General features: G+C 36.4%; 2 protein-coding genes across 3 annotated transcripts in view; one reads left to right on the top strand and one right to left on the bottom strand.

The window, feature by feature from the left end:
- Positions 1-12,814, top strand: part of PRMT9 (protein arginine methyltransferase 9) — a 147,750-nt gene that overhangs the window by 45,113 nt on the left and 89,823 nt on the right. The gene's annotated exons all lie outside the window — the stretch shown is intronic.
- The window catches only part of TMEM184C (transmembrane protein 184C), a 33,569-nt gene that overhangs the window by 13,517 nt on the left and 7,238 nt on the right, over positions 1-12,814 (bottom strand). Inside the window, exons 2-4 of the mRNA XM_024126720.3 lie at positions 11,319-11,449; positions 11,184-11,220; positions 10,332-10,537 (exon numbers count right to left, since the gene is read on the bottom strand). Of these exons, the coding sequence (XP_023982488.1) occupies positions 10,332-10,537; positions 11,184-11,220; positions 11,319-11,449 (374 nt within the window). The remainder of the gene's footprint in view (positions 1-10,331; positions 10,538-11,183; positions 11,221-11,318; positions 11,450-12,814) is intronic.

Genomic DNA, 12,814 nt, shown 5'->3' with positions numbered 1-12,814 from the left:
TGATCAAGTGGGATTTATCCCAGAGATGCAAGGATTCTTCAATATAAGCAAATCAATCAATGTGATACACCATATTAACAAATTGAAGAATAAAAACCATATGATCATCTCAATAGATGCAGAAAAAGCTTTTGACAAAATTCAACATCCATTTATGATAAAAACTCTCCACAAAGTAGGCATAGAGGGAAGCTACCTCAACATAATAAAGGCCATATATGACAAACCCACAGCAAACATCATTCTCAATGGTGAAAAACTGAAAGCATTTCCTCTAAGATCAGGAACAAGACAAGAATGTCCACTCTCACCGCTATTATTCAGCATAGTTTTGGAAGTCCTATCCATGGCAATCAGAGAAGAAAAAGAAAAGAAATACAAATTGGAAAAGAAGAAGTAAAAGTGTCACTGTTTGCAGATAACATGATGCTATATATAGAGAATCCTAAAGATGTCACCAGAAAACCACTAGAGTTAATGAATGAATTTGGTAAAGTTGCAGGACACAAAATAAATGCACAGAAATCTCTTGCATTCCTATACACTAATAATGAAAAATCTGAAAGAGAAATTAAGGAAACACTCCCATTCACCATTGCAACAAAAAGAATAAAATACCTAGGAATAAACCTACTTAGGGAGACAAAAGACCTGTATGCAGATATAAGACACTGATGAAAGAAATTAAAGATGATACAAACAGATGGAGAGATATACCATGTTCTCGGATTGGAAGAATCAATATTGTGGAAATGACTGTACTACCCAAAGCCATCTACAGATTCAATGCAATTCCTATCAAATTACCAATGGCAGTTTTACAGAACTAGAAAAAAACAAATCTTAAAGTTTGTATGGAGACACAAAAGATCCCGAACAGCCAAAGCAGTCTTGAGGGAAAAAAACGGAGCTGGAAGAATCAGGCTCCCGGACTTCAGACTATACTACAAAGCTACAGTAATCAAGACACCTCCAGAGTAATGGAAATAGAAACAAAAATAAACAAATGGGACCTAATGAAACTTAAAAGCTTTTGCACAGCAAAGGAAACCATAAACAAGACGAAAAGAAAACCCTCAGAATGGGAGAAAATATTTGCAAATGAATCAATGGACAAAGGATTAATGTCCAAAATATATAAACAGCTCATGCAGCTTAATATTAAAAAAAACAAACAACCCAATCAAAAAAGGGCAGAAGACCTAGGTAGACATTTCTCTGAAGGAGACATACAGATGGCCAAGAGGCAGATGAAAAGCTGCTCAACATCACTAATTATTAGAGAAATGCAAATCAAAACTACAGTGATGTATCACCTCATACCAGTCTGAATGGGCATCATCAGAAAATCTACAAACAACAAATGCTGGAGAGGGTGCGGAGAAAAGGGAACCCTCTTGCACTGTTGGTGGGAATGTAAATTGATACAGCCACTATGGAGAACAGTGTGCAGGTTCCTTAAAAAACTAAAAATAGAATTACCATATGACCCAGCAATCCCACTACTAGGCATATACCCAGGGAAAACCATAATTCAAAAAGACACATGCACTCCAGTGTTCACTGCAGCACTGTTTACAATAGCCAGGACATGGAAGTAACCTAAATGCCCATCGATAGATGAATGGATAAAGAAGATGTGATACATATATACAGTGGAATATTACTCAGCCATAAAAAGGAAAGAAATTGGATCATTTGTAGAGACGTGGATGGATGTAGAGACTGTCATACAGAGTGAGTTAAGTCAGAAAGAGAAAAACAAGTATCGTATATTAACGCATATATGTGGAACCTAGAAAAATGGTACAGATGAACCAGTTTGCAGGGCAGAAATAGAGACACAGACGTAGAGAACAACGTATGGACACCAAGAGGGGAAAGTGGCCGGTGGGGGTGGTGGTGGTATGATGAATTGGGATATTGGGATTGACATATATACACTAATATGTATAAAATGGATAACTAATAAGAACCTGCTGTAGAAAAAATTAAATAAAATTTAAAACTTCAAAAAAAATGCAGTTGGAGATAGGTCACCTATAATGGAATGACAACTGGATTAACAGTAGAGGCTTAACATTAACAATTGAAGCCAGAATTAGGTGGAACAAAATCTTCAAAATGTTTGGAGAAAATTCCTGTCAACAAAGGATTATATCCAGCAAAACTATCTTTCAAGAATGAGGGAAAAATAAAGATATTTTTGGTTAAGTATATCTGAGAAAATTTGCCACTATACACTGACAGTAAATGAACTTCCAAAGGCCATACTTTAGAAAGAAGGAAATGATCCCAGTCAGAAGATCTGCGATGCAAGAGGAGTAAGGAACAAATAAATTGATGCACTACACTTAAATCTATAAAAGAATCACCAAAAAAAAAAAATTCTATCCAAAAACTGATATTTAATTTTTAAGATTAGAATAGGGCTTTATATAGTCACAATAAGACTAGAAATAGAAACTGTAACTTCCAAACTAGTAGTGAGGGAAAGAAAATGGAATAAGAAAAACAGCAACAAAATAATGTAATCAACTATCAGTGAGATTTGGAAGAGCACCTGTAACCCAACATTGATACAGCTGCAGTGTACTCCATAAACAGTAAGATAGTCACATTAAAACTACAAATAGGGCTTCCCTGGTGGCGCAGTGGTTGAGAATCCGCCTGCCGATGCAGGGAACACGGGTTCGTGCCCTGGTCCGGGGAGATCCCACATGCCACGGAGTGGCTGGGCCCGTGAGCCACGGCCACAGAGCCTGCACGTCCGGAGCCTGTGCTCCGCAACGGGAGAGGCCACAGCAGTGAGAGGCCCGCGTACCACAAAAAAAAAAAAAAAACAAAAAAACTACAAATAGTCAAAGATTATAAATAAAGTTTTATCACTAGATAAGCTATGAAAAAACTTTTGGTTTTCAAGGCTTTATATACATATATATACATTTTTTAACAATTGCAAATATGGAATCACAGACCTGTAATGTATTAACTTTTGTTCAATGTGGGTGGTATAAAATAGATTTGTCTATTACTTTTATTAAATTTGTTTGTATCCCAGAAATGATTGAAAAACTTTAAAATTATTTATTAAAACCTTTATTAAATAATTAGAAGGACCTTCTCAAACCTCTTATACCTTTTTCAAAGTATTAAATGAAAGTTTATATTTTTAAGAAGAGGCTAAATGCAATCTGGATTCCTGGATTGGATCCTGGAACAGAAAAAGGACATTAGTGGGAAAAACTGAGGAAATCTGAACAGTCTGCAGTTAATAGTATTGTACCAATGTTATTTCTTACTTTTGACAAATGTACCAGGATTACAAAAGATGTTAATTTTAGGGGAAGCTGGATGAAGGGTAATAGGAAATCTCTGTCTTGTCTTTGCAACTTTTCTGTAAATTTAAAATTATTCCATTTCAGGCTTCCCTGGTGGCGCAGTGGTTGAGAGTCCACCTGCCGATGCAGGGGACACGGGGTTCGTGCCCCGGTCTGGGAAGATCCCACATGCCGCAGAGCGGCTGGGCCCGTGAGCCATGGCCGCTGCGCCTGTGCGTCCAGAGCCTGTGCTCTGCAATGGGAGAGGCCACAGCAGTGAGAAGCCCGCGTACCGGAAAAAAAAAAAAAAAAAAAAAATTCCATTAAAAAAAAAATTTATTTTATTATTTATTTATTTAGGCTGCGTTGGGTCTTTTGTTGCTGCGCACGAGCTTTCTCTAGTTGCGGTGAGCGGGGGCTACTCTTCGCTGCAGTGCACGGGCTTGTAATTGCGATGGCTTCTCTTGTTGCGGAGCACGGGCTCTAGGCACACGGGCTTCAGTAGTTGTGGCACACGGGCTCTAGAGCACAGGCTCAGTAGTTGTGGCGTACGGGCTTAGTTGCTCCGCAGCATGTGGGATCCTCCCAGACCAGGGCCCAAACCCGTGTCCCCTGCATTGGCAGGTGGACTCTTAACCACTGTGCCAGTTTATTTTAAAAGTGTAATCAATAAAAAAAGGAAACTAGAAAAAGTGAGACAGAACAAAAAGTGGCAAAAATTATAAATGAATATATCAATAATCACAAAAATATAAATAGCATACCTTGTATAAGTGATGTATAATCAGATTAGAATTTAAAAAAACACTAAACTTAAAAAAAAAAGTTATACACCTAAAACATTAAGGACAGAGAAAAGATGAAAGTAAAAGATAGTGAAAGGTAAGCCAGGCAAATACTAAACAAAGGAAAGATAGGATACCTGTTAACATCAGACAAAGTAACTTTAAGACAAAAAAGATTTTTTGGAATAGAAACAGTATCTAAACACAAAGCAAAAACTGACAGAAGTACACAAAGAAATTGACAAATTATCAGTGGCAGATTTTCAACGTCTCTTTCAGTAACTGATAGAACAAGTAGCCCAAATCAACAGAAATGTAGACAAACTGAATAACCTAATTAAACAAGACTGACCTCATGAACATAAACACTACACAGCCACTCACTAATACAGTATACACATTCTCTTCAAGCACACAGAGAACCATTATAAAAACTGATCATGTACCAGAGGGCATGAAACAAATCTTAACTAAGTTCAGAGACTGTCTCATACAATCTCTGACTACAATGCAAATACATAAAATGAAAAAAAAAATACTCATATTTGGAAATTTTAAAATACTTCAAAATAACTTGAGTAAAGAAAAAATCCAAACAGAAATTTGAAAACCTTAAACTGGATGATGATGAAAATGTTAAATATGAAAACGGATTCATGGGGCGATAGATGTTAAATAGACTTATTGTGGTTGTCATTTCATTTATTGTATATACAAATATTGAATAGTTATGTTGGACAACTAAAACTAATATAATGTTGCATGTCAATTATACCCCAACAAAAACGGATTCAGTGAATGCAGAACATGAATGGAATTGTATAGTTTTAAATGCAGCATTAAAAAAGAAGAAAGGCTAGAAATTAATGAGCTAAGACTCATGTTAGAATAAGAACAGAGTAAACCAAAGGAAATGGGAGAAATGAAGTAAAAATAGAGTATAAATGAATGAAATAGAAAACAAACATACAGAGAATCAACAAAACCAAGAGTCAGTTCTTAAAAAGACTAGTTAAAAATAGGCAAAATTCCAGCAAGATTGTTCAAGGAAAAAACAGAGATACTAGTAAGATTAGAAAGGGAAAAGGAGTCATAATGACAGATTCAAAAGAGATTAAGATATAAACTAAAATATGCTTATACATTTTATTTTATTTTTATTTTTATTTTTTTGGCCGTGCCATGTGGCACATGGGATCTTAGCTCCCCAACCAGAGATCAAACCTGCGTCCCGCAGTGGAAGCATGGAGTCATAACCAATGGACCACCAGGGAAGTCCCTACCTATACATTTTTTTGGCTGTGTTGGGTCTTTTTGCTGTGCATGGGCTTTCTCTAGTTGCAGTGAGCAGGGGCTACTCTCCATTGTAGTAGGCAGGCTTCTCATTGTGGTGGCTTCTCTTGTTGCGGAGCACGGGCTCTAGGTGCACAGGCTTCAGTAGTTGCAGCACACAATCTCAGTAGTTGCGGCACGCGGGCCTTAGAGTGCGTGGGCTTCAGTAGTTGTGGTGCGTGGGCTCAACAGTTGTGGCGCATGGGCTCTAGAGCGCAGGTTCAGTAGTTGTGGCGCACGAGCTTAGTTGCTCTGTGGCATGTGGGATCTTCCCGGACAAGGGATCAAACCCGTGTCCCCTGCATTGGTAGGAGAATTCTTAACCACTGTGCCACCAGGGAACTCCCCTACCTATACATTTTAAAACTTTGTCTATTCTGCTTAATTCCTAAATGCTATAGTTAAAAAAAAATTTATTCCAGAAACAATGGGAAGCCTAAATAGTTCTATAACTGTCCTCCCACAAAGAACAGTCCAGAACTAATCTTTCAAGGTATAGTATATAATCTCTTTCTGTGATATATAAATAAGAGGCAATAACACCTATTCAGGCAGCAAAACTTGGATGTGAAAACCAGACAGGGCCAGTATAAGAAAGGAAAATCATAACCCAATCTTTCTCATGAACAGAGGTGTAAAAATTCTATAAAGCTTATGATGTAGAAAAGCTGATGATAAATCATAACCACTTAAAATTTATCTTCGAAAACCAAGGGGATTTTAACATTAGAAAAGCCATTAATCTAATTCACTATATTAACAGGTTAAAAGCAAAAAATTATGACTGTCTCAATAGGTATAGAAAAAGCATTTGATGAAATTCAATACTTATTCATGATTAAGAACTCTTAACAAACTAGGGGTAAAAAGGAGCTTTTTAACCTAATAAAGGATGCCTACAAAACACCTTTAGAAACATTAAATCCGAATGTGAAATTTTATAAGAATTCCCTTTAAAACCAGGAATGATACAAGAAAGTCTAGAGGTACTCATCAGCACAGTGAGAAGAAAGAGAAATGTGTGGTATGAAGACTAGAAAGCAAACAAATCCTTCTTTTGAAGATGACTGGCTACAGAGAACTTATTAAAATCTACAGAATAAGAAGATTTAACAAGATTTTTGGATATAGGCTCAATATGCAAAAATCAACTGCCTTTCTACACACTGGCAGCAATTAAACTAGTTTTTTAAAAAGATGCCATTTATAATAGCAATAAAATATAAGATGTTTATAAGGTCAACAAAAGATTTACAAGACTTTTATGAGAAAACTATACTTAATTAAAAGATAAATGCAGAGCTAAATAAGTAGAGAGTAGACAATATTCATAGATAAGAAGACTCAAAACCATAAAAATGTCAATAAACTGAAGATTGCATTCACTTCCAATCAAAAAACTCCAATAGGGCTTTTCAAACAACCTGACGAGCTGATTCCAAAATTTATATGTAAGAGCATTGACCCAAGAATAGCCAAGATAATAGGGGTGGGGCACCTGCCCTTCTATTTTAAGTCTTATTAATAAACTATAGTAGTTAATGTATGGAATTGGTCCGGGGATAGAGAAGTTAACCAATAAAACAGAAAAAACGAAGATCACAAATAGATATGGCAGAGATGGCAACACAGACCAGTGAGGTAGGAGAGAGAATGGTGCTAGGTCAGGAAGCCAATGGAATAAAATGAAACTGCATTCCTACCTCACACAACATATGAAAAAAAATCTATATGTGTTTATAAGTCTTTTTTTTTTTTGGTCGTGTTGCATGGCACGCGGGATCTTAGTTCCCCAACCAGGGATCGAACCCGCACCCCCTGCAGTGGAAGCGTGGAGTCTTAGCCACTGGACCATCAAGGAAGTCCCTGTTATAAGCTTTAATGGAAAAAATATGAAATGTTTAGAAGAAAAGCATAGGAGAATGTTTTTATAATCCTGGGGTCAGGAAGAATTTTTTGAACAAGAAGCAGAGTACTTAACTATAAAATAAGATTGACAAATTCAACAATATAAAAATTCACAACTTTCATTTATCAAAAGATATAGTAAAAGTGCCAAAGCAGGCCCAAAACTAGAAAAAGATATTTTTAACATGCATTAAATAAAGAATTAGTATCTAAACATATCAAGATCCTGTACAGACAACCCATTAAAAAATGAGAAACAGAAACAATCATCCCTCAGAAAGGAAACACAAATGGCTAATAAACATATGAAAAGTTGCTCAACCTCACTACTAATCAGGGAAATCCTTTACACCCTCTTGACAGGTAAACATAAAGAAGTCCCGGTAATTCTAAATATAAGTGAGGGTGTGGTTCAATTAGCAATCTTTTCTCCTATTAATGGGAGAGTAATTTCGTACTGCCGCTTCAGCAATCAATTCATCACAAAGTTGCACAAAACCTAAAGACCTAGCATATCCACTCCAAGGTACATACCCTAGGGCATATTTTTTCAAATTGTGTCAAATATAATTTAGTAGGCTGTGATCCAAATTTTAGAAACAAGAGGGAGGAAGGAAACACATAGTAAGAGTTAGTACTGTCTCATGAAAACATTTGTTTCATAACAGTATTAAATCACTAGGTAAAACGTTCCCCTCCTCTCACAAACTAACATACATAAAATCTAACATTCATTAAAAGAAAACTCATTGTGCTCACTGCTTAGGTCACAGAAATCAGAGTACAAAAAGCAGACTTAATTTTAACAGCTAAGGACTAGAAACTTGCCGTGGCATTTGCATCTTAAAACCAAAGCATTATACTGAATTATCCTCAAGAGCAATATTCTGAGTAATGATCATATATATAACACCAGTTATCTAATAGAAGGAGACTGGTAACCTAAAATGTACTTATATACAAGAGAATGAGAAGTTTTATATTACTAAAACCATACCCCTAAACGGCATGGATTTGGTAAATGCTTAAATGTCTTCAAAGGAAAGAAAACGTGGGTTACAGTTATGGATGCACTGCTGGTATTATTCAGGTAGCAGCTGTCAGAACCTAAGAGTCTCAGGGAAAAAAATGAAACCAACACAGAGTCTTAACAGGAATAAATGTAATTGCTTGTGTACTTAGGAATAAATCAATTGCACAAGCACAGAAAAGGGAAATTTTGACCTACAGCATCATTTGAAAAAGCTTTTGGGTTGACCACCTGCTAACTGTGATGAGCCAGTCTGAAGAGGCAGCTAGAGCCTCATCTCAGGTTCTGTATTAACAGAAGAGTCCTGCTCAAAGCCAAGCTGCCGCTGCCACCACCACCATCATCATCATATTTACTGGACCACTGCAATCTCTTGCATCTATGCCCACGTCCAGTTTAGTCTACAAAGAGTACAAGTAATCTTGGATACCAGACCTCTGCTTAACATCCTATAATGGCTTCTCACTTGACAAAGACAATCGCTCTCCTTGATCAAACTTTAGACAGTGCTCCTCTGAGCCTTCTTTTCAACTAGGCATCATCCTTAGGCCCTGTCCTTGGCCTGTGAAGTCAGTCTGAGCAAAAAATCCTGCTAAGACACCCATCACCAGCACACCCCACCCCCACCCCAGCCCCAGTATCTGACTACCCTGGATATGCGATCAAGCTCCTCATCCCTCACTCTTGATGTTTACTTGGCCTGCCTTTAGTAAGTAAGATTCTTGTCAGGCCAGTTTAGAGAGAATCCCCCTACCCTTGATGTCTCCTTAGTAATTTTCCATCCAGTGACCACCCCAATCTCTTTGGCTACAAATCCCTATTTGTTCTTGTTTTATTTGGAGTTGAGCACAATATCTCTCCCCGATCCCCAACCTATGTTACTTTTTCCTTACTATCCTCTTTCATACACTCCTGTTCTTTTTCCTTCATAGCATTTCCTGCAATAAGTAACTATATATTTGTGTCTTCATTTAATTCCTACCCAAGCTGTAAGTTCCATTAAGTTCTACATCTGTTATATGTATTATATCTATATACTAGCACACACTAGGTGCTCCATTTAGTGCTGATGTTGTAGAAATGGTTCTGTACTGCATGGAAGGCAATGTAGCTAACCCTAGGCCATATATCTACACTGATTCCTCCAAGTCATTCCAGTTACACTGGCTTGCAACTTCCACCTACATCCCCTTCTATCAGTGATCAAGTCCTGTTGATTCTCCAGTTGCATTCACTTATTGTCTCCCCTTTCTATTCCAATTTCACACTCCTCTTCAGCTTATCTCACAAATGAACTACTATAATAACCTCCTAATTTATTTCCCCTTCTGGACTCTTCTCCCCCTAACGCATCCTGTATAGTATTGTAAAATTAACTTCGCTAAAATGCTGGCTTCAAATGTTTCCTGCCGAAAAATAAATTCATAGAGTAAATGCAATCTTAGTTTCAACTTAACCTTTTAGGCTTTATTTTCCTTTACTGTCCTACATGAATGTATAATAAGGCCAACTTACATATTACTAAAAAAACATTGCTATTTGTTGCTCTAATTTCATATCAAATGCTGTTTCCCCACCTAGACTACCTTCTCCTTGAGTTTTAGACCTGATTTTGCCATTAATTCACCGTGTGACTTGGGTAAGTTAATATCTGCAGACCCTGGTTCCCAACTGTAAGAGGATGTTGATTAAATGATTTCTAAGGTTTTTTCCGCACAACATTTAAAATTTTCTATTTAGGGTGAGTAATGTAAAAGAAACTACCTTATATGTGTGGGTTATAAAAATGTGTTTTCTTAGTCTTCACACTTGACTATGAACTACATGAGGGTACGGACTCTGTCTTATACTTTTTGTCCTGCATATAGTACTTAACACACTACTTTGCAGATAAATGATAGTTAAACCCGCTTAAATAAAACCAAACATAAAAGAATTAAAACCAAACATACTTACTCTCCCATAGTCCATGGTGGACAGCAACACAAAGGAGGGAAATGTTTCTGCTGATCTTTGGCTTCAAGGATTAATACCAGATTTGGATACCGGTTAGTTAGGTAATTGGTAAGGAATCCCATAAAGTTGTAAATGACATAAGCTTCATAACATTCTCTGCAGGTATCCACATATATTGCAATGCTGGGATATTTCAATGCTATCCACTATGAAGAAGCACAGATGTTAAAAACAGTTGCAACTACGATAAAATGAATTACCACTCCAATTCATGGTACTCACATAATTAGATCAAACTTTCTAAATTTTATCATTACAAGGGCTACCAATCTGTGAAATGAATTTTTAAAAGCAATAAACATGTTGGATATTGGTAAACAAAAACATTTGTGTTGGGGGTAAATAATGAATATGAAGAGAGAAGTTAAATTATGTACTTGAGTTCTTAAATATAATCTGAAACTTCTTGACACGATCATAGAAAATGATGTTAAAGACATTTTCTTTATATTTAATCAAATTAAGGCAGTTATCTGTAACAAGTGCATGTATTAGAATCCACTGGGGAAGATTTCTGTTTTGGTCCAAATAAATATTATAATAAATAAAAAGGATAATGTAATTTAAGTATTACATTATTTAAAGGACTAAGAGCTACTAATCTGAAATTTCAAAACATCTGCCTTTTCTATGGTTATACTTTATCTTCTCTATTAATATTAAAAACAAATGAAACTTTTCACGTATTAACCTAACTCCTTATTGCCAAATAATATTACTTTTATTACCTTAATTACAGTTCGCATCATCAAACAAGTTCTTAGTTAATGAGATAAAATGAAGCATACTTACACTATCTAAACTGTATATGGGTACCATCCAAAGAATCCTATTTGGAAAGCAAAACATAAATTTAAAACAGTTTACATCATATTTATGAGATAAGCCAACACAACACTAGTAGAATCAAAACATATAGAGATTTACCTTATTATTGGTTTCTGTAGTTCAGGTTGTGTATAATGCACTAAATGCTGCAATATCACCCAAAGCGAGATAGGTATAGTCAACAGCAAAAAGATTCCAGCAATAAACCAAGCCTTGGTGTGTATTCCAACCTTAATCAGCAAAGAATATGTTAGTATAAATTCTCTGATATTAAAACTAAAGAGCTAAATAAAATATTTGTATTTAAAACTTTTTATTTATTTATTATTGAGGCTCAATATTTTCCAAATGACTAGTGGCTATTTTTATTACTTCTTCAATAAACAGCCCATTTATGCTTTTGTGGAAGGAGGGGGTGGAGTTTTCCTCACGTGGCCTTTTGTAACAGCCCTGTATGCATTAAGAATATTAACATCATGTCATTTCCCCCAACTTGTTATTTGCCTTTTATATTTGATTATTGTGATTGAGGATGTACAAGTTTTAAAATTTTCTGCAAGTCAAATCTAAAAATTTTCTTCTGGTTTATTTCTCTTCTTTTATGTCTGGATAAAAATCTGCAAATCAATGTTTTCTGCAAATTTTACTGTTACCCAACATGTTAGTAAAACACTTACTGATTGCTGACTATTTGCCTGATAACTTTGCTGAGTTCTTTACATGCATCATGTCTTTTGATCCTCCCATTTGCTAAGCACTGCCACAACTCCTGTCCAAGGGACCCATGCCAATATAGGCTGCCCCTCTTATATACAACATTATCAACTCAGGACATTACATTTTCAAAAGATCAAATTTCTTTTTTCTTTTTTTTGGGCTGAGTTGGGTCTTCGTTGCTGCGTGAAGGCTTTCTCTAGTTGCGGAGAGCGAGGGCTACTCTTCGTTGTGGTGCCTGGGCTTCTCATTGCAGTGGCTTCTCTTGTTGTGGAGCACGGGCTCCAGGCACGTGGGCTTCAGATGTGATGCGCAGGCTCGGTAGTTGTGGCTCACGGGCTCTAGAGCGCAGACTCAGTAGTTGTGGCGCACGGGCATAGTTGCTCCGCAGCACGTGGGATCTTCCCGGACCAGGGCTTGAACCCATGTCCCCTGCATTGGCAGGTGGAGTCTTAACCACTGCGTCACCAGGGAAGTCCCTAATTTCTTTCTTAGGTCAATATCTGATCAACACTTTAACCTCTAAAATCTCAATTTCTAAAAATATACTTTGAATTACCTCATCCTAACACAGAGTTGAAGTAATCCACTCGCTTTCTGGTTAAAAACAAATTTAGCTGAAACTCTGTTCTATCTGAGGGGCCCTTGGGAATGAATTTTATGCTAACTTGTACTCCTGCCTTGAAGAATGTGAATCATTTTAATTAAAAAAAAATGCAAATGCTAACTTTTAAAAGCAAAAAAGGTGGGCATTTATTTTTAGTACTTGAGGAGTTTGAACGGTTAATGGAAAAGGAACTTAAGTCCACAACTTGTAGTTTTTGCTGTTTTGAACAAGACTTTTTTTCATAAAGGGTCAAAGATTAAAGAAGTAGATAACA

Source organism: Physeter macrocephalus, chromosome 7, assembly GCF_002837175.3.
Source record: "Physeter macrocephalus isolate SW-GA chromosome 7, ASM283717v5, whole genome shotgun sequence".
Classification (NCBI taxonomy): domain Eukaryota; kingdom Metazoa; phylum Chordata; class Mammalia; order Artiodactyla; family Physeteridae; genus Physeter; species Physeter macrocephalus.
Note: the sequence above shows the minus strand (reverse complement) of the source record. Positions and strands in the feature narration are given on the sequence as shown.